The sequence below is a fragment of the Bradysia coprophila genome, unplaced genomic scaffold, assembly GCF_014529535.1.
Source record: "Bradysia coprophila strain Holo2 unplaced genomic scaffold, BU_Bcop_v1 contig_339, whole genome shotgun sequence".
NCBI lineage: Eukaryota > Metazoa > Arthropoda > Insecta > Diptera > Sciaridae > Bradysia > Bradysia coprophila.
The window spans coordinates 516,916-538,780 of NW_023503598.1; the positions used below are offsets into that span (position 1 = coordinate 516,916).

Genomic DNA, 21,865 nt, shown 5'->3' on the forward strand with positions numbered 1-21,865 from the left:
TATGCTGCAGACGAACTGCAATACTTTTTGCTGAAATCAACAGTATAATGATAATCACGTTCCACGCACTGTAGTCTCACGAATTCGTGGCTCAAGTCTGTAGTACTGCCATCAAAATCGGTGAAAATTGTCAACTGCTGAGCATCTTCCAATTTCTTTCTAGCTTTATTCAATTCAGCAACTGGACATGTTACGGGACACGTCAATTCAGACCCTTTGAATACTGACAGTTTTCGTAGATTCTTCCAGTGTTTGGCTAACATCATTGACTGAGAAAATAATAATTTCGCTTCACCTGATTCGATTGTGAGCTCTTGAAGCTGAGACGGTGCAAAGAACGGCATCTCATTTACCAAAGAAACTATTTGCCCGATAGTAGACCACTTCTCCCACCTCTTCAATAATGTATAATCAAATTGCAATTCTTCAATGGAAACACTTTTCAAATGAACAAATGGACTAAATGTTCGGTTCAAGTCCACGACCGGAACCGATACCTTCCTGATATGTATTTTCGTGAGTTGCTTCAACTTTTTCAATACTATATTATAACGACGGGATGTTTGTCTTTCTTTCTGTCTGTTTGTCCGCTATTTACCGTCAAAATGAAAGTTCAGAGCAAAAAAAAAAAAAAAAAAAAAAACACTTTTTGATATGTTGTAGGGAATGGTCTGAAACGTGGAGAAAACGTGGTCCGGTGAAAAGTCTGTTCGGAGATAGTGAAGTTATGACTGTGGGGAGGTGGAAAATGGCTGATTATAACGACGGGATGTTTGTCTTTCTTTCTGTCTGTTTGTCCGCTATTTACCGTCAAAATGAAAGTTCAGAGCAAAAAAAAAAAAAAAAAAAAAACACTTTTTGATATGTTGTAGGGAATGGTCTGAAACGTGGAGAAAACGTGGTCCGGTGAAAAGTCTGTTCGGAGATAGTGAAGTTATGACTGTGGGGAGGTGGAAAATGGCTGAATCGGAATAACTCGGTTATTTTGAGAGATGGAGCGTCGGTGGGGGAAGAAGAAATGTTCCGTTTATTGCGGTGAACAAAGTTGCAGAAGAAAGTTTTTTTCTAACTTTTCATCGGGAGGTGGTAGAGTGGATTTTATGGGTTTTTTTGAGGGTCTGGAAAATGTTTTAAATTGTGGAGCGGCTGTTTTGGAAGGTGGTGAGGCGTGAGCGGGCTCAAATGAAAGGTATTGATGGTACGAAGCGAAGAAAAAAAAGTGGAAAAAAATTGGATTCAATTTGTTGGAGTTAAGGTGCTAAGTAGGGTGTTTGACCACCAACGGGAACACGTTTGTAATTGCGGAGCGGCTGTTTTAGAAGCTAGAGGGGCGTGTGAGAGTTTCAATGAAAGGTATGGATTGTACGAATCGAGGAAAAAAAAATTTAGGAAATTCGGATCAATTTCGAGCGAGTGACAGCTCTCCAAGTGGGCCATTTTTGAGCTACTCCAACGTACAGTGATCGATGATGATTTTGAGTTTTTCTTTGGGTGAAATGGATTTGTTTTTGGGGAAAGTTGTATGGGTTTGAGAGGTGAGTGGTGTGGTTGAATAGAAGTGACCACGGTGTATGCTTTTATGTGTGAGTGACCACCCCCTCGATTTTTGTATCTTTGGCTGTGAAGCAGATAGAGAGTTCGTTTCTTCGGCAAAGTTGTTGGGTATTGAAAGAGTGGTTGTATGGAAGTGACCACAGTGTACGCTTTTAAGTAATAGTGACCACCCCCTCGATTTTTGTAACTTTTTGTGTGAAGCAGATGGAAAGTTTGTTTCTTCGGCAAAGTTGTTGGTTATCGAAAGAGTGGTTGTATGGAAGTGACCACAGTGTACGCTTTTAAGTAATAGTGACCACCCCCTCGATTTTTGTAACTTTTTGTGTGAAGCAGATGGAAAGTTTGTTTCTTCGGCAAAGTTGTTGGTTATCGAAAGAGTTGTCTACTGAAAGTGACCACAGTGTACACTTTTCTGTGTGAGTGACCACCCCCTCGATTTTTGTAACTTTTTATGTGAAGCAGATGGAAAGTTGGTTTCTTCGGCAAAGTGGTTGGTTCTTGAAAGAGTGGTTGTATGGAAGTGACCACAGTGTCCGCTTTTGTGTGTGAGTGACCAACCCCTCGATTTTTGTAACTTTTTATGTGAAGCAGATGGAAAGTTGGCTTCTTCGGCAAAGTTGTTGGGTATTGAAAGAGTGGTTGTATGGAAGTGACCACAATGTACTCTTTTGTGTTTGAGTGACCACCCCCTCGATTTTTGTATCTTTGGCTGTGAAGCAGATAGAGAGTTGGTTTCTTCGGCAAAGTTGTTGTTAATTGAGAGAGTTTGAAATTTAGGAAATTCGGATCAATTTCGAGCGAGTGACAGCTCTCCAAGTGGGCCATTTTTGAGCTACTCCAACGTACAGTGATCGATGATGATTTTGAGTTTTTCTTTGAGAAAAATGGATTTGTTTTTGGGGAAAGTTGTATGGGTTTGAGAGGTGAGTGGTGTGGTTGAATAGAAGTGACCACGGTGTACGCTTTTGTGTGTGAGTGACCAACCCCTCGATTTTTGTATCTTTGGCTGTGAAGCAGATGGAGAGTTAGTTTCTTCGACAAAGTTATTGGTTATCGAAAGAGTTGTTGTCTGAATGTGACCACAGTGTACGCTTTTGTGTGTGAGTGACCACCCCCTCGATTTTTGTAACTTTTTGTGTGAAGCAGATGGAAAGTTGGTTTCTTCGGCAAAGTTGTTGGGTATTGAAAGAGTGGTTGTATGGAAGTGACCACAGTGTACACTTTTGTGTGAGAGTGACCACCCCCTCGATTTTTGTAACTTTTTGTGTGAAGCAGATGGAAAGTTGGTTTCTTCGGCAAAGTTGTTGGGTATTGAAAGAGTGGTTGTATGGAAGTGACCACAGTGTACACTTTTGTGTGAGAGTGACCACCCCCTCGATTTTTGTAACTTTTTGTGTGAAGCAGATGGAAAGTTGGTTTCTTCGGCAAAGTTGTTGGTTATTGAAAGAGTTGTTGTCTGAATGTGACCACAGTGTACGCTTTTGTGTGTGAGTGACCACCCCCTAGATTTTTGTAACTTTTTGTGTGAAGCAGATGGAAAGGTAGTTTCTTCGGCAAAGTTGTTCGGTATTGAAACAGTAGTTGTGGCATGAGTTGTAGAAGGGTACGGGATTCACCAAAAATTGATGGTTTTCAGTAGAGTATAACACGGGAAGAGGTGTTTTGTTCGAAAAGGTGTAAGAGTGGTGATTGCGGGGGTCCAGGGGGCGGCAGCCCCTTGGCATGAAAAATATAAATAATGGAAAGACGATATAAGGCGTTACAAAAGAAGAAGTTATTGTTTCGGGCTAACTTAACTGTAAAATTGTGGGAGTGTCACACGGAAAGAGGTGTTTAGTTCGAAAAGCTGTAAGAGTGGTGATTGCGGGGGTCCAGGGGGCGGCAGCCCCCTGGCATGAAAAATAAATAATGAAAAGACGATATTAGGCATTACAAAAGAAGAATGTGATGTTTTGGACTAACTTTTCATAAGAATGTTTGAGCTGAGCGAAGCGATTTTCGTATAGCTCTTTAGCAGACTTAGAGTTGCTTTCGAATAGATGTTTGTCTGTAACAGGTGTTCGTCTCTAATTTCTCTGTTTGTCTGTAACAGGTGTTAGTCTCTAACAGGTGTCTGCCCGGTCTAGCTTGCTAGGATGCGACGTGGCACGAAGTGCCACAGGATGCAGACTAGTTGGTTTATATGTTCCATCAATAGGTTCTCAGCGACTGTATCCGAAAATTCTGTCCGAAAATTTCATCGACTGTATCGTCAAAATGCAAGAGACTTAAAGAAAGTGTTGTCAAATTAGGACAATACTTGAGAAACGTTTGCACCTTCCGACTGACTCTTTGGAACAGATTAACAGTTTCCACGCTCTGCAGGAAGCTTGAAATTTCCTTACAAAATGAATCCAATACAATACCGTCATTGTCAATGGTAATTTCGTTTAAACTTGGATCGCATTTCGTTTTCACAAAACATGCGACTTGTTCAGGTATGGTATGAGCTCCACCACGGATACGCAGTTTTTTGACCAAATTGTTGAAGTAGATAACGTATTTCTCCTTATAATGAATGGTTCCCCTGGAAGAATGCTCAATTTGCACTGTTTTATTGATTTCATTCCGAAACCTTCGTTGAAAATCATCTCTGCACAATCTTTGAATGCGCTTGCAAGTCCTGCTGTACGAATAAATGGCATCTAATGGCAGCCTTTCCAATATGGTGAAGATACAATCGTCATTCAATGTCGCCAACATCAAGCTCTATCAAAGAACAAAAATTGAATATTTTACCGTTAATCTTCGTTAGCCTAAATGCTTGCACGAACACTCAATGAAAATATATTTACCTCTTCGCACTTATCAGTAGCCATAGTTCGGTGTGGATGAATAATTACAAAATTGTCTTTTAAAACGTTTCAACGCTAATATGTATGTAACGCCTCTTCGGCTTCTGAAACGTGAATGTAATGAAAGCGTCTTTTGCAGAGCAACGCGCTTATTGAATTGACGCCAGTAGTGCGTCAACGGCTACTGTCAAAGTATAGTGCATTTATGTTCGAGCCATGCTACCCCTGTAAATTATTTACAGCTCAACCTCACACTCTACTCTACGTAAAAGTGAGCCTATGACACACTGTGCCATCTATGGAAGGGTAGTGGCAATTCCATCTGTCAACCCTTATCGTTCCGCTGAAGGTAGACATTATAGAACATAAGTACAATCAATTTTAATCTAAACATAATGAGATCGAGAATGATTCCTGAATCCGCTTATCAAAACTTTTGTTGACTTTGATTATTTTGGTTTAAGTAGAAAATGGAGGATAAAATAAACGAAATCTTTATGTACTCTGCTCCGTACAAATTGTGAAAATTGGACCATACCTTATGTATACTTTCATTACCTATTTCGTCCGATCATACATGAACAGAAACAACTTTGCAGGAGGTAGAATATTACTCACAAAATCGATATAGTCCAGATCCAGTTCGTTATGACAGAATTGTTGTTAGCAGCCTCAACTGTTCGAACTGGAACACTCTATGTAAGCGCCAACCCAATACTTTGTAAGCAAAAAGTTCGAAAAAAATTGTGTAGCTTGAAACATTTCGCGTTTCAATAGAGGCAATTCAAGTAGAGTCGTTATTGGTATAAGTCATTTATAAGAGAGGTCGTATCACTTTATTGTAAAGTGGAGACGTATTTGCTGACGAGTCAAACCCTTTCTACGTAGTTTGACATTTCGGAATGTACCGACGCTGTAAGAGACAATTAATTCTTTGATCTATAATTGAGCAAGTATTTTGCTTATTTTCAAATATGCTATCGATTCTGAATAATAACTGTAGTAGTGTAGTATATACCACTAATGTTTTCAAATCTCTGACTGAGTTTTTTTTTAAGATTTACTGGCCGTTTAAAGCGGAGTTTCTAAGTCGTCGATTTTATTTTGTGTCCTCTCAATGGCTGGATGACTAATTCATTCGATATGAGGACACTGCATCCAAATGAAAAACAACTTTCCGGATGGAACAACCGATAAAATAAACTACACCGGAAACAGGTCCAAACCCCTGTGACAAATTCGCCGCGTCCAATGTAGTCTATTATTACTGGTCATTCCTTTTATTATATTATTTCATTCATTGGTCTCTTCGGAAGCTTTTTGCCGATCCGACCGTTTACTGTGCAAATACAATCGAACTGTACAAAAGTAAATCAATTCAATTATGCTGAAGATCGACACTCCAAGGAATAATCCAAGGGAGCCGCCACAATTTGAAAAGAATTCACTCAGACTATGCAGCTCGGTGCGGACATTTTTCGTAAAAAATGGAAGTTTGTTCCTAATTTGCAGCACACTTCCACCATCATCTGGATTCCGCACCAATTCGGTCACTTGAATTGTATATGACAACTGAGTGCATGTTGGAAGGCAATTGCAATCGTCAATTAGAGCATGTGTACCGTCATCTTTGAACTCGGGTAAAAAAAGTTTGTGCAACGCAGTCCAATAGCAATCCAAATCCGTTCCACAAATTTTGGTGTCGTTAAAATCTGCAAAAGTTACAACAGAAAATTAACTTCGTTAAAACGGATGAAACGAACATAATCGTCACGCACGCTGCATAAAGTAAGGAACGCATCCACATTGGGCGAGAGTGTAATCAACGAGACATTCCGATTCGCAATGGTTTTGGGTGTAGATTTTGTAATATTTCAAATGTCGCTCGTGGGTGTAATAGCACTTGCGAACGTTCGGCTCGTATTTTTCGATGCCTTCCGATACGACTAAATGCGGCGTTAATTCGATGAAGCTAAATTTTTCAGCTTTGATGGTGGTGTATATAGCGTGTCGATAATAAAGCGGAACTTCGTCAGGTGCATGAAAGATTAACGTGAATTGTGAATCGAATTGACTGAATTGTCCAGTTTGATTCACGTCGAAGTGCATGAGAAACGCATGGTTAACGGTAAACGCTCGAAGCGGATATGTGTAGTCTTCTACCGGTAGTCCTTTTGTAAAGTCAGAATCTCGACTCCACAATTGTTCCTTCTTGTCGGTGAGTTCATCAAGTGAACTCGGAATTACACTAAATTCAAACAATATTCAGTCGTAAGGAGTTATGTTTTGCTAGATACAAGATAAAACATACCCGTCTCTCAATAAGTCTTTCTCGTCGTACATGTTGAATGTTACACAAGCACCAATGGCTGTTATGGTTTTTTGCAAGGTAGCACCGTATATTTCAATAAATGTTACCTGCCAACCAGCAACTTTAACATTGATATCTGGCAAAGCCTGTTTTGAATTAAGACAATGTTCTTCAGCCTCTACTTTATGGACAAAATTTAAACGAAAACCAAACCTGGCTTAAAATGTCGTAATTATCCTGATCGCTTCTCTGCAGCAACACATTTTCTAGGACAATTGAAGGAAATATTTTTGAAGATACTGGCAGGTCAGTTCTAAGAGAAAAGAATTTTCGATTTTGAATCGAGTTTTAAAACAGCAGAAAAAACGTTACAAATTCTCTGGCAAAAACTTTTGCGCAAAATCCGGCCAATTAGTTTTGTTCAATGCGAAGGGAGTGAGTTCACTTTTGATCGTAGGACAAATGGTAACAGCAGGAAACGGTACGTCCCATAGTGGAGCCTTACTCAATGCTGGGCTTTCAATTATTGGATTTTCGTTCATTGTTCTGTATGCTTGGTAGATTAAATAGCACGCACCAAAGGTTGAACAGATTAACATAACGAACCACCAAATTCTAGAATCAAAAATTGCGTTGGTAAATTGTGAGTACGTGCAGAGTATTATCAAGGCTGTAAACTTTGCGGAGGTCATGCAGATCGTCATTTTATTAGATAAGCGGAACAAACAAATTTAATTCACCAAAATTGAGTTTGTAAAACGAGTTTTCGCGGGGTGCAGCCAGATGAAGGGGAATGCATCATCTGAAATATTTAATGCCTTCCAACAGAAAAAAAGAAAATAATTATTGATGTTTTGTGTTTTTGAACACAAATTTTCCAGTGGCGTGAGTTGAATGTCGCAAAAGCATTTGAATTATTTCGAAAAGAAAATCACAAAACTGAAAGTGTCAGCCATTTTTTGCTCCAGCAATAAATTCAATGTTTGTAATGAACATGGCAAACACTTTTAGTTGCGTATTTTTCACTTATATTCGAGAACACTAAACACTTTGCTTATGTTAGACATTATTCACTTCACTGCAAAATTTTTATTCTAAATAACGAAAACAACAAAATTAATGCATTATCCTGAAACGGAAAAACAATTCAGTGACAAGCCGACTGTTGTGACCGTTGTGACGTGTATTGAGATTACTGCTGTAACACTACCAACATAACATTAGTGTTGTTTTCGGGATTTTTTTCTTCGTAGACGTGTGAGCCAATTTCGGAGGGTTCGGCGGTATACTAGATTCGTTGTTACTGCGTTAAGGAATTGATATGTAAGAATCAATTTTCGCTTGGACAAGCAATAAAATAGAATACAGTGCAAGCTGCTGCCATGATTCATTACTTGGGGAAACAATTTTGAAACTCGCAACTCACGCGTGTGTGTTTAAGCGCCTACCATTGTCAAAATAACAGTTTTCAAACCTTGGCGCTTAAACACACACTTGTGAGTTGCTCGTATCTCAAAATTGTTCCCCCATGTAATGAATCATTTTCGCAGCATGCACTGTAACCTACTATTATCTACCTAGGTGAAATAATAGCAGTGAAAAAGTGCTATTATTTCGCCGTCGGTAGATAAAATAGCGTATTCACCTCTGTCCAAATGTTTATTTAGACACTTGGGGTTATAACATTCGCCTTCGGCTCATGCAATAACTCCCCAAGTGGCTAAATAAACATGTGGACAGAGGTGAATAATCTACTAATATCGATGGCCGCCTTCAAACAATAGCACATCGTTGATTACATCATTTCGATGTTATGTAAACACAATTCAAATATCACCTTTCGAACTTATTTCGTTCATCGTCCCCAACATACGCAATACCGTGAATGGTGCTCTTTTGAACATATTCCGACACTGTGCTCTCAACGGCAGAAAATTGTGACTAAAATTGAATTCAATTCAAAACCTTTAATGCTTTTTGAACGATTAAAATGTTGAATTTGAATTTATACTTCCTCCCTAGTTTGTGTATTATCGACATCATAAGTTGTACCACTCCTCCGATGGAGATTGAATATTGACCCGAATTTCATTTTAAAGTAAGATTTTTCGTTTTGTTCTGTTGTTATTCCACGAGAAACTGTTGGTATAAGATGTTTCTGCACTATCTACTCATGTAAAATAACATGGTCAGCACATGGTCATTGATATCGAATGAGGTGAGGGAAACCCATGTATTTGCGTCGCTATGGAGAATAGAAAATTCTTCAGAAATTCGTCGTAGAGTCAATGCGTAAAATTCACTCAACGAAGTGTCTAGGGATTTGTTGCATTGTTGGCTAGTAGTATTATTATATCGGGGAACATTGCCAGCGTAATATACTCATTTATATTACACAAAACACTAATGCGGAATGAAATTCAAGAGTTCAACGAGTGTTTGTGTACTATACAAGAGAGTATAACGCTGGAAATATTCTCTGGTATCATAAGATACTATTATTGTATTGACGGAAACGACCAACTTACCGACATGTTAATGTTGGTTTATTAATTCTAGGTAAATAATAATGACGTGTCACGCATAGCACACATTCTGGCAGAAGTAATGTTCAGTATAATACTCCGAAAACAGTGTTTAATGTCGATATATTCACCGCAATGCAATAAACCAAAGTTCTGAAAGAACAGGTTAAGACACATCTGTGATCCAGTTGATCACGAAGGAGGTGACACACGAATTTTGACAAATAAATGCTATTTATTGAACATACTCATTACAGATTGTTTGAAATGTCAACCTGATAAAAACTTTTTTTTTTCTTCAAGTTGACATTCCAAACAATCTGTAATGAGTATGTTCAATAAATAGCATCTATTTGTCAAAATTTGTGTGTCAGCCGCCCTCGTGGGTGTCTTAACCTGTTCTTTCAGAACCTTGCAACAAACTACCTTACGTTGTCAATGGTGGTAGATTTATTTTCGTCTAAACGAATTCACTGTGTCGTGGTGAAAATGAGTTTCCCGTAGCCTTCCAATGATATCTTTATTCACGCACAATTATAATAAAAATTCGAATAATCAAATCTAAAAAACCTGATATTACAAAATACCAACAAAAAAAATATAAATCTTCTTGACCAGCCTTTGCAGATTATTTAAATTTGATGTAAATCAGTTGTACGTTGATTTTGTAGCAGTTCGCCGAATGTGTACGGAAACCGCAAGCACATAGGTCTATGTAGGGTCGTTGAAAATTTTAATCATCATTCACCAGAGTAGCCAACACTGTTAAAAGTTGGAAACTGTTTGGGCTTCATTTGGCGTTGTTTGAAACCGACAGCAAAACCCAAACATGCAATATGAACGTCGAATAAACAAAATAAAACAAAACATAGGTTGCAGACTATCTGATGTTTAATTGAGGAAGGACAACTCTTAAGTTTCGGTTAAGTTTGCTTCTGTGTGGACGTGCTGAGAGCTGGTCGTCTTCGACCTGTCAAAATTCGTTTTTACATATTGCAACTCCACTACACATATGAACCACTCCACTTTTGTACCACGATACTCTCGTTACATATCTTGTACATACCGATGGGCAGATGGGCCCTGTCCGACTTGCTAAAGAAGCTTTGCTTAAATACTCTAAATTTATTGGAAATTTGGGGGTTAATACTGGGAGTGCAGTGTTACACGGTAAGAGGATCGAACTAGGATCGAATTATTCAAACAAAAATCTCTCGTCTACTAATTGCTGGCTTTATTCTTTCTTTCGATATAATTTTTATTTGTCCTTAAAATTAGCATCTCTGAACATAATGATAGTATGCTGCAGACGAACTGCAATACTTTTTGCTGAAATCAACAGTATAATGATAATCACGTTCCACGCACTGTAGTCTCACGAATTCGTGGCTCAAGTCTGTAGTATTGTCATTGAAATCGGTAAAAATTGTCAACTGCTGAGCATTTTCCAATTTCTCTCTGGCTTTATTCAATTCAGCAACTGGACATGTTACGGGATACGTCAATTCAGACCCTTTGAATACTGACAGTTTTCGTAGATTCTTCCAGTGTCTGGCTAACATCATTGACTGAGAAAATAATAATTTCGCTTCTCCTGATTGGATTGTGAGTTCTTGAAGATGGGACAGTGCAAAGAACGGCGTCTCATTTACCAAGGAAACTATTTGCCCGATAGTAGACCACTTCTCCCACCTCTTCAATAATGCATAATCAAATTGCAATTCTTCAATGGAAACACTTTTCAAATGAACAAATGAACAGAATGTTTGGTTCAAGTCCACGACCGGAATCGATACCTTCCTGATATGTATTTTCGTGAGTTGCTTCAACTTTTTCAATTGGTTTATATGTTCCATCAATAGGATTTCAACGACTATGTCGTCACTGAATTTCAGTTCTAACGATTTGAAGTTGCGATGTGCACATAACTTTTGAAGGTATTTGCAAATTTGTTCGAAATTTCGTGTAAATACAGGGTCAATGTAAAGAAACAAATGTTTCAGGTTTGAAGCAACGTCGGCAACAATTTCAACACACTTCAACTTTTCCGATTGTCCGCAGCTTTGGCCAGCGCTCCATTCGCTTAACTCTATGCATTGTATTTGACTATTTCGTTGCAAAAATGTTTTCCAATTTTTTGGGTTTATCAGACTGGTTGAAAGATATTCGAAATGCAAATGTGTCAGCTTCGGATACTTCTGTCCGAAAATTTCATCGACTGTATCGTCAAAATGCAAGAGACATAAAGAAAGTGTTGTTAAATTAGGACAATACTTGAGAAACGTTTGCACCTTACGACTGACTCTTTGGAACAGATTAACAGTTTCCACGCTCTGCAGGAAGCTTGAAATTTCCTTACAAAATGAATCCAATACAATACCGTCATTGTCAATGGTGATTTCGTTTAAACTTGGATCGCATTTCGTTTTCACAAAATATGCGACTTGTTCAGGTATGGTATGAGCTCCACCACGGATACGCAGTTTTTTGACCAAATTGTTGAAGTAGATAATGTATTTCTCCTTATAATGAATGGTTCCCCTGGAAGAATGCTCAATTTGCACTGTCTTATTGATTTCATTCCGAAACCTTCGTTGAAAATCATCTCTGCACAATCTTTGAATGCGCTTGCAAGTCCTGCTGTACGAATAAATGGCATCTAATGGCAGCCTTTCCAATATGGTGAAGATACAATCGTCATTCAATGTCGTCAACATCAAGCTCTATCGAAGAAAAAAAATTGAATATTTTACCGTTAATCTTCGTTTGCCTAAATGCTTGCACGAACACTCAATGAAAATATATTTACCTCTTCGCACTTATCAGTAGCCATAGTTCGGTGTGGATGAATAATTACAAAATTGTCTTTTAAAACGTTTCAACGCTAATATGTATGTAACGCCTCTTCGGTTTCTGAAACGTGAATGTAATGAAAGCGTCTTTTGCAGAGCAACGCGCTTATTGAATTGACGCCAGTAGTGCGTCACCGGCTACTGTCAAAGTATAGTGCATTTATATTCAAGCCGCATATCACTGTCAATTATTGACAGCTAACTGTCACTTTACGTTAACATGAGCCGATGGAACCTTGTGCCATCTATGGAAGGATAGTAACAATTCCACCTGTCAACTCTTTTTGTTCCACTTTCTTTTGGATGTTATAGAACATAATATAAGCATTATCAATTTGAATCTAAAAATATGAGATCGTGAATGATTGCTGAATCAGCTAATCAAAACTTTTGACAATTTTCATGTATGAATGCGTTGAAGTTTATTTTTTAATTAATTGGTTCATTCATCGATTCATCGAAAATTTATTGATTGTAAAGCAGACGTATTTGTTGACTAGCCTAAGCCTTTTTACGTAGTTCAACATTTCGGTATGTACCGACGCCGTAGGAAACAAGAGAGCAAGTATGCTTTACGTTGCGTATTGTACAATTTGCTATCGATTCTAAATAATGACTGTATATTACACTAACTCTGACTACTTCTCATTACTATTTTTAGTGCCTAAGGGGCCATTCAGGTGGGAAGTACTTATTTACACAAAAAGGGAAAAAAATTTGAAAAGCCTAGTTTTCGTTGGAATTTTGTTGATTAGGCGAAGGCCAATAAACACACGGAATCAAGAATTTTCATTTTTATGAGTGAAACGTAATGGTTTTTGAAACCTAGTAGTAAGGGCAAAAACAACATCGAAAGAGATTGCACACCCCGTTTAGTAACTGGCCATTTTTAACGTAAATGTGACAGATGCGTAATGACAACTCAAATTTTCATTCAAAATTTGCAATTTGTGAATGAAATTCGGAGTTGTAATTGTGCATCTGTCACATTTACGAAAGTAATTCACGTAAGGTAACAAGCTTTGGTATTTTCGACAAGTGTAGAGTTTGTGAGAATCTATATTCCAGCCGAATGCTAGGTATACAACTACACTTGTCGAAAAACAATTACTGAAGCTCACTGAAATTGCTCAAAAACACATGAGTGAGTTTGTTTTTACGTAGCAGAATCCAATTACCAATTTTAACCTTGATTTGTCATAGTGAAGGATTTTGTTAAGAACTCTACTGAAAGACATTTTTCACTAATATTTTTTAGACAATTATTTCGTACCAGCCGAGCCGAGTTTTAAGCTTAATTTCTAAGCCATTGATTTTCTTTTCGGCTAGCCACCGCCAACGTTTCAATGGCTATCACGCCTGATACACAGTTCAAGTTACCTTTCGAACTTATTGCGTTCATCGTCTCCAACATGCGCTAATGAACAGTTTTTTCAAAATATCTAAACACTTTCCTCTCAACGGTTGGATGCCTAATATTTTATTGGATTTAAAGGTGTCACGAAAATTGACTTTGCGCCCAAATGAAAAGCTACATTGGAAACAGGTCAAAACACAAAGACCCGATTGATCAGGGATGATTCGAGAGGTAAAGGTTATATTGCTTCATAAGGCCACGGATCAGTTGTGACAAGCTCATCTCAAAAATTCACCGCGTCCAATACAGTCTACTGTTACTGGCCATTCCTTTATATATTGTTCATGTTCATCGTTCATTCACTGGTCTTTTCGTAACTTTTTTGCCGATCCGACCGTTTACTGTGCAAATACAATCGAACTGTACAAAAATAAATCAATTCAATTATGCTGAATATCGACACTCCAAGGAATAATCCAAGGGAGCCGCCACAATTTGAAAAGAATTCACTCAGACTATGCAGCTCAGTGCGGACATTTTTCGTAAAAAATGGAAGTTTGTTCCTAATTTGCAGCACACTTCCACCATCATCTGGATTCCGCACAAGTTCAGTCACTTGAACTGTATATGACAAGTGAGTGCATGTTGGAAGACAATTACAATCGTCAATTAGAGCATGTGTACCGTCATCTTTGAACTCGGGTAAAAAAAGTTTGTGCAACGCAGTCCAATAGCAATCCAAATCCGTTCCACAAATTTTGGTGTCGTTAAAATCTGCAAAAGTTACAACAGAAAATTAACTTCGTTAAAACGGATGAAACGAACATAATCGTCACGCACGCTGCATAAAGTAAGGAACGCATCCACATTGGGCGAGAGTGTAATCAACGAGACATTCCGATTCGCAATGGTTTTGGGTGTAGATTTTGTAATATTTCAAATGTCGTTCGTGGGTGTAATAGCACTTGCGAACGTTCGGCTCGTATTTTTCGATGCCTTCCGATACGACTAAATGCGGCGTTAATTCGATGAAGCTAAATTTTTCAGCTTTGATGGTGGTGTATATAGCGTGTCGATAATAAAGTGGAACTTCATCAGGTGCATGAAAGATTAACGTGAATTGTGAATCGAATTGACTGAATTGTCCCGTTTGATTAACGTCGAAGTGCATGAGAAATGCATGGTTAACGGTGAACGCTCGAAACGGGTATGTGTAGTCTTCCACTGGTAGTCCTTTTGTAAAGTCAGAATCTCGACTCCACAATTGTTCCTCCTTGTCGGGGATGTCATCAAGTGAACTCGGAATTACACTAAATTCAAACAAAGTTCAGTCGTAAGGAGTTATGTTGTGATTGATGCTAGATAAAACATACCCGTCTCTCAGTAAGTCTTTTTCGTCGTACATGTTGAATGTTACACAAGCACCAATGGCTGTTATTGTTTTTTGCACGTCAACATCGTACACTTCAGCAAATGTTACCTGCCAACCAGCAGCTATAACACTGATTTCTGGCAAAGCCTGTTTTGAATTAAAAAATTTACTTTTCCGATTAAATTTTAGCTTTTACTTCATAGACAAAATATTAACTTGAATCAAAACGTTGTAATTATCCTGGTCGCTTCTCTGCAACAACACGTTTTGTAATACAACTGCAGGAAATATTGTAGAGTCTAGGTCAGTTCTAGAAAAAAAATTTTTTCGATTGGTCTCCAGTTGAATCGATTTTAAAACAGCAGAAAAACCGTTACAAATTCTCTGGCAAAAACTTTTGAGCAAAATCCGGCCAATTAGTTTTGTTCAATGCGAAAGGAATGAGTTCACTTTTGATCGAAGGACAAATGGTAACAGCAGGAAACGGTACGTCCCATAATGGAGCCTTACTCAATGCTGGGCTTTCAATTATTGGATTTTCGTTCATTGTTCTGTATGCTTGGTAGATTAAATAGCACGCACCAAAGGTTGAACAGATTAACATAACGAACCACCAAATTCTAAAATTAGAAATTGCATCGATATATCGTATGACAAAATATTAACGTCGCTTCCATCATATATAGAGTAGTCATTAACTCTGTTAGATTTCTACCTAATTAGAAATATTGTTCTGTCCGTATGCAGCATAAAAGTAATACTATATTCCACACACCTCTTCCTAACAAAAAGAAGTTTTTCCGAAGTGCACCCAAAAACTAACTGTTCGCACACATAGCGACGCGAAAGAGGCCTAATACAAATTTTTCTTTTGTAGTCCAGCCAAGTTTGACTGGAATACAAAAGAAAAATTTGAATTAGGCCTCTTTCGAGTCTCTATGTGTACGAGCAGTAAGAACGCACATCGATTTAGGGACTTATTGGAAGAACAGCATTCAATAAAATCGGTCGGGTTCCTTCTACATACAAAATTTTTCCTTTCGTAAAATTTCATAAAATCTGTAATCGTTTTGTTACAAAAGTTCGATGAGTGGATATATTTTGATCGTTAAAGTTTCTATAGTCAGACGTCATACCTTTCTGACGATGCGTATTTCATGTGACAAAAATCCATTCGTTGACCTGAATATTGTCGACCAATACAACTCGAAAGCAGGCTAATAACAGCTGGGACACACTGGGTGGGGTCTTTTTGGTTTATGCATTCGTTTGTAACACGTCGAATCCACGCGTTTAAGTATAGTTTCCACTTAAAAAGAGCACTCCGTTTAGCCTCCGTCTACATGACAGTTGTAAAATAGAACAATGGAACTGTCACGTAAACGGAGTAAAAAATTGAAATAAATTCAATTTCCACTCCGTTTGCGTGACAGTTCTTTTGTTCTATTTTACAACGTCATGTAGACGGAGGCTAAACGGAGTGCTCTTTTTAAGTGGAAACTATACTTTAAGTGCCCATTCCACTTAAAAAAAGTACGCCGTGAGAGAGCCGTTAGAGCGCCGTGAGAGAGCAAACTGTCAAATAAACAAAGAAAAATTGAAAAAATTCAATTTTGTCTCTCACACGGAGTACTTTTTTTGGTAAGAGGAAACTAAGCATTAGTTGTATGGTTTGTAGCGCTGCATAAAAAAGCGGTCGAATCCGATATTTTGAATTTTTGTATGGGAATTCACGTTCAAACGTTGATATCTCCGCTGTTTTTAAAGAATAAGAGCCAGATTTTGCTAGGTTTGCATCTTTTATGGAGTTTTATCGATTGGCATACTCATTTGTGTGAAATATTTAGAAGAAAATTTTTACTCAACATAAAGAAGAAAATGAAGGAAGATAAGAGAAATAAGAGTTTCATACTAAAGGCTTTTGATGCGAATGGGTGTTTCGGCGTTAGCTATGTTTTTTTTTAAATTAAAATAGTTGTTCTGTCTACTTAGCAGAACATGCTCGGATGCCTCCTTCGGGCCCATTGTGCATACTATAATAATTTTAGATCGTCATTTCATCGGTCTACTATCTATATATAGTTTAGGATGTCATTAGGTTTTAATGATTTGATTAGGAAGTACTTAATTGTGTATCCGCCCAAATGCTTTGTTCTTGCGTTCATGAAAGGGGGGCAGTAGCATTCATTTTTTTGCACACGAATTCTAATTTACTCGCATACCCTCGAAATACACTGAAAATCAATCTCTATATTCCGTTCTTGGCACACGAATTCCAATTTTTCGTTTTAGCACTGAGTTAGATTCACACGAACATTTTGTATGGTGTGCCAACTTACCCCACGTTTCACTTTCTGAATTGATAAGCTAAATTAGAGTGTCTACCGTCAAACCAATAATTTCAAGAAAATTTAAAGGTTAATTTAAAGCACTGTCTTTAAACAAAATCACATCCGTCACATCCTCGGATTACATCATTTCGATGTTGTATAAATACAATTCAAATATCACCTTTCGAACTTGTTTCGTTCACCGTCCCCAACGTACGAAATACCGTGAATGGTGCTCTTTTGTGTATATTCTGACACTGTGCTCTCAAATGCAGAAAATTTTGGCTAAAATTGAATTCAATTCAAAACCTTTAATGCTTTTTGAGCGAATAAAATGTTGATTTTGAATTTACTTCCTCCCTATTTTGTGGATTTTCGACGTCATAAGTTTTACTTCTTAAATGGAACTGATTGAATATTGATCTGAATTTCATTTTGCGGTTAATTTTTTCGTTTTATTCTGTTGATATTCTGCAAGAAACTGTCGGATCAAACTGGTGTTTCTGCACTATCTGAATTGGCACATTCATATAAACTAACATGATCGGTACATTGTCATAGATATGACATGAGATGAGGGAAACACATGAATTCACGACGTAGTTGCGCTTCAGAATTGTAATTTTGGATGAGTCAGTGGATGAACAAATTAATTTAAAAATTAATTTCAACGCATTCTGATGTGAGAATGTAGTTAATCACTCATATACGACGCTGCGTTTGATTTGTGTTTGACACGTCAACAGAGGCGCCGACTTTAAATTCGTTCATGGGGGGCTCATGGGGGGCAAAGAGCACAAAATGATAAAAAATTGTTGAAAACCCTAGGAATTTAAAGAATTTTTGCATTGTCATGGGGGGGAATCGCCCCCCTCGCCCCCGTATACTCGGCGCCACTGCACGTCAAATTCTTAATTTTCAGCGGATTTACGGCGTGAATTTGCTCGCCTTAGATTACAGAAACCCACTTTGGTACTCTAAATAGACACATGACAGTACAGTGTCTCCTATAACTGTAAAAACTGTAACAAACCATTTCATACAATATAGTACTTTATTTGGCAGCTGTCGATTATGATCACGTTTGCCTGAAGTGCGTTGATCATAGGCACTGCCAAAAATTCCCTCAACGCAGTGTGCGAGTGGGAATATGAAAAACCAGCCGTTGATCCTAACAAGATGTTTATTGAACGATATCAATACGAGAACTAATTATACATCGATAACGGAGCCATGCAGAATGCATATCGATGCTTACACATACATATGTGTGTAGGTAAATCTCTATATTCAACACTCGCTCTATTTATCTACACTCAAACCAGTAAACAAATAAAAAGTGAAATATCCCAACGCACCGTCTAGCACCGAAGCTGACTTTGACGTCACGCAAATAGAGGGTTGACAGTGCGTTGAATCTCCCTGTATTCTAATCAACAACAAAAAAAACTTTCAACACGAAAGAAAAAATTGAATTTTACATTTGAAAAGTTTCAAACAAAAATTTGAAGTGCTGCCTCCAGCGGACGACTTTTCTGATCTGACTGTTGGCGAATACCTCCGAAAATTGTCTTCCACAAACTGCTCCGACATCTGTGACCGATCCACTTGTCGTTTGAACCCTCTTCGGCTACGCTTACAAACATTCCGTACTCGATGAAACTTATCGCTTTCGATTCATTCAATTTGTCCGAAACCTCTGAAACCTCGCCGGATTTCACTGCTTCGTTTTCTGAATCCTTCTCGAACAGCACTCTAACATCCTTCATGTACTCTGTGCAAATCGCCCAAGCCGAGTCGTTCACTTTCTCTTTCGAGAATAAATCTCATAAAATCGCCTTCAGAATTTCACCTTGAACTCAGTTCAATGAACTGCCAACGAATTGTTTTCCAAAATTGAATATTTCTCGATGTAAACTATCGCAACCAATACGTACACGATGTGATCCACCATCGATCGGAAATGATTCATCTTACTCTCCCTGCAAACAATCTCGTGTGGACGTTCAAATCCGGACAGTGTGAACCATTCAACCAATTTCCGTTTTTGTACTAATTCGACCAACGTAACACCATGCAAATCATCACATATTGCCGGCAAACCATCGTTCTTCATGTTAGGTCACACAGTTTTCTATGACGATCCAATGGTATGACAAAGGCAATACATATTTCGATTACAGAGCCAACGATGCTTTGTTTCAACATTTATTCCGCTATACCAAGCGTCCACGGTGTTCGCATTCAACTTCGTTGGCCAATTGACCACATAAGTTTAACCAAAATCGTATGATTTCCAATGCAAAACGAGCCGCCAATGGAGCCAATGACAAAAAACAACTGTTTTAGAACCAAAATTCCTTTTCGTTACTTGCGCAATGTTAATAACATCTATTTTCGTTTATTTAATCGTAACACTACTGTCTTGATATACACATACATAATTGTGTGTAGGTAAATCTCTATATTAAACAATGCGTCTAGGGCGTCTAGGGAGATAAATCATACGATTCGTAAATCGCCTAAAATTTGTTTTGTTGACAAAAATACCTTACGTTGTCATTGTCAATGGTGCGAATAATTTATCGTTAAATGGCCTACACTGTGTCGAAGTGAAAATGAGTTTCCCGTAGCCTTCCAATTATTTATTTACTCACACAAAAATTCCAACAATCAAATCTAAAAAAACCTGATATTACAAAATATCTACAAAAAAAACATCAATCTTGACTAGCTCTTGCAGTCGTTAACAATTTATTTTATTATGTGATGGGACCCCATTTCTTGCAAATTTTGAAAAATATGAGAGATAATTTTAAAAAAATGCAAAATAAACTTACCTGAGGGGACAATTTCGATCGTAGTTCTTTCACAAAATATATGTCACTGAAGAAGTTGTAAACTGTTTTTTTTTTTGCATTTTTTAGTTATCTCTCACATATTTCAAAATTTGCAAGAAATGGTCTCCCTGTCCCATCACATACATCACGTGACGAGTCATAATTTTTTTAAATTGAATATGGAGTGTTTGGTATCGTTTGAAAGCTGAGTCATAGCTTTGCGATAGGGATAATCTTATGGTGACTGAGTCGATTTTGCTGTTTGTAGTGTTCGACAAAGTTCGCCGAGGGTGGAAAATTTGAATATTTTAGCCGAATTCGAGACCCGAATCTTTTTTTAAAAAATCTAAAATCTTGTTTTCTTTCGTTTTTGAGTCACTCTGAGCCTACCCAACAACTATCACACCTAAATAAATAAAATAAAAAGTTACGAAAAAATTTTGTCACAAAGGGTACAAATTTTGGATGAAAATTTACGATTGCGGAACATCCAAATACTTTTTGTTTGTAACCTCAAACACGGTGAGCTTGAAAAAACTTTTAGTCGAAAGTATTTACACATGGGATTTTTTTCCTGAAATGAGTCTATCGAGGTCCCAGCATTCTATTTATGTGGAAATTAAAATCGCCGAACTGCATCTTTTTTGATGAAGTGCTATTTTTCTGATGAAAATGTACCCCGGCGAACTTTGGCGACTTTTGCCGCCTGTGAATTAAATGTTTTTCGATACAATCAATCATTTTTAGTTAGTCCGAGGCCAGAGCTCTCCAACCATACCATGTACGACACATACCGAGAGGAAAAGGTTGATCTGATACCTCTTTAAATGTGTTGAATACGCCCTACTCGAAAGTACGAGAAAACCATCAAAATTTTAATTTCCACATAAATAGAATGCTGGGACCTCGATAGACTCATTTCAGGAAGAAAATCCCATGTGTAAATACTTTCGACTAAAAGTTTTTTCAAGCTCACCGTGCAAATTTAAAATGTCATTTTTAAGAAAAATTGGAAAAACTGCGGGAAATCGGAAAATTCGGGAAATTGTTTTGTAGAAATTGCAGAAATCTTTACCAACTCAATGTTGTACGCTCATTCGTCGTTTCACAACAAATCATACAAGAAGCCTCTGCATTTTAACTTCGAAATTTTCTAATTTCTTCTAATTTTTCGGAATTTTTTCAGAATTTTCAGAATTTAAATTCTCTAAAGTAAGCCCTGTACCTTCCTGATATGTATTTTTGTGAGTTGCTTCAAATTTCTCAATTGGTTTGTATGTTCCATCAATAGGTTCACATAAGAAATATTCGGAGGCTAATGCAATCAAAATAGGCCTTGCGTCTTCTCGGACAGATAGGAGTCATGATTTCTTCGGAGGCTTTTTGACGTTCCAAAAATGAGTGTACGTGCTAGAAGCAGTGCTATGCAGCTGCCAAATAGAGTACTACTTTGTATGAAGCTTGAAGTGCGTTGATTGAAGACAAAGAAAACGTTCAAAAAGTTCAAGAATTTTACTAAGTTTCTTCGGACACCAACTCAATTGGTTCTATTGCGAAAAATAAAACTATCTTTGCCAAAACTCGTCGTATCAACCCGGTGGAGCTCCAGCCGAATTTCTTAGCCATTTTCATTTCGGATAGCCGCCCCCAACGTTTTTCCACTGCTATCACGCCTTTGTACTTATACACACACAGCTCAAATTACCCTTTGAACTTATTGCGTACATCATCTCCAACATGCATCTATCAATGGGTTTTTCCCAGCCGTGAGGCGCCGTGCTTATCATTTCTCTGATTTTTGACAATATTGAGACGCTGTTCTCTCCACGGCTGGGTGACTAAGGATTTCTCGAAAATAGACCTTGCATCCAAATGAAAAACAAATTTCCG

At 37.8% G+C, this 21,865-nt stretch overlaps 1 protein-coding gene and 1 long non-coding RNA gene across 2 annotated transcripts; both read right to left on the reverse strand.

The window, feature by feature from the left end:
* Positions 1-4,189: 4,189 nt before the first annotated feature.
* Positions 4,190-4,581, reverse strand: LOC119079817. The gene is made up of 2 exons (XR_005088234.1): positions 4,389-4,581; positions 4,190-4,302 (listed from the first exon to the last, which is right to left on the reverse strand). It is a non-coding gene; the product is annotated as an uncharacterized LOC119079817 (long non-coding RNA).
* A 979-nt stretch (positions 4,582-5,560) lies between these two features.
* Positions 5,561-17,528, reverse strand: LOC119079806 (pickpocket protein 28-like). The gene is made up of 7 exons (XM_037187874.1): positions 17,489-17,528; positions 8,537-8,640; positions 7,072-7,314; positions 6,913-7,012; positions 6,700-6,845; positions 6,167-6,636; positions 5,561-6,100 (listed from the first exon to the last, which is right to left on the reverse strand). The coding sequence occupies exons 3-7, from the start codon at positions 7,296-7,298 to the stop codon at positions 5,682-5,684; spliced, it is 1,362 nt and encodes a 453-aa protein (XP_037043769.1). The 5' UTR covers positions 7,299-7,314; positions 8,537-8,640; positions 17,489-17,528; the 3' UTR covers positions 5,561-5,681.
* Positions 17,529-21,865: the final 4,337 nt, after the last annotated feature.

Coding starts and splice junctions, on each gene's coding strand:
- LOC119079806 (XM_037187874.1), bottom strand. CDS start 7,298: ATGTTAATCTGTTCAACCTTTGGTGCGTGCTATTTAATCTACCAAGCA. Junction 7,013..7,071: donor AAGTTTTTGCCAGAGAATTT/GTAACGTTTTTT, acceptor CTTTTCTCTTAG/AACTGACCTGCCAGTATCTT. Junction 6,101..6,166: donor CGTTCCTTACTTTATGCAGC/GTGCGTGACGAT, acceptor TAACTTTTGCAG/ATTTTAACGACACCAAAATT.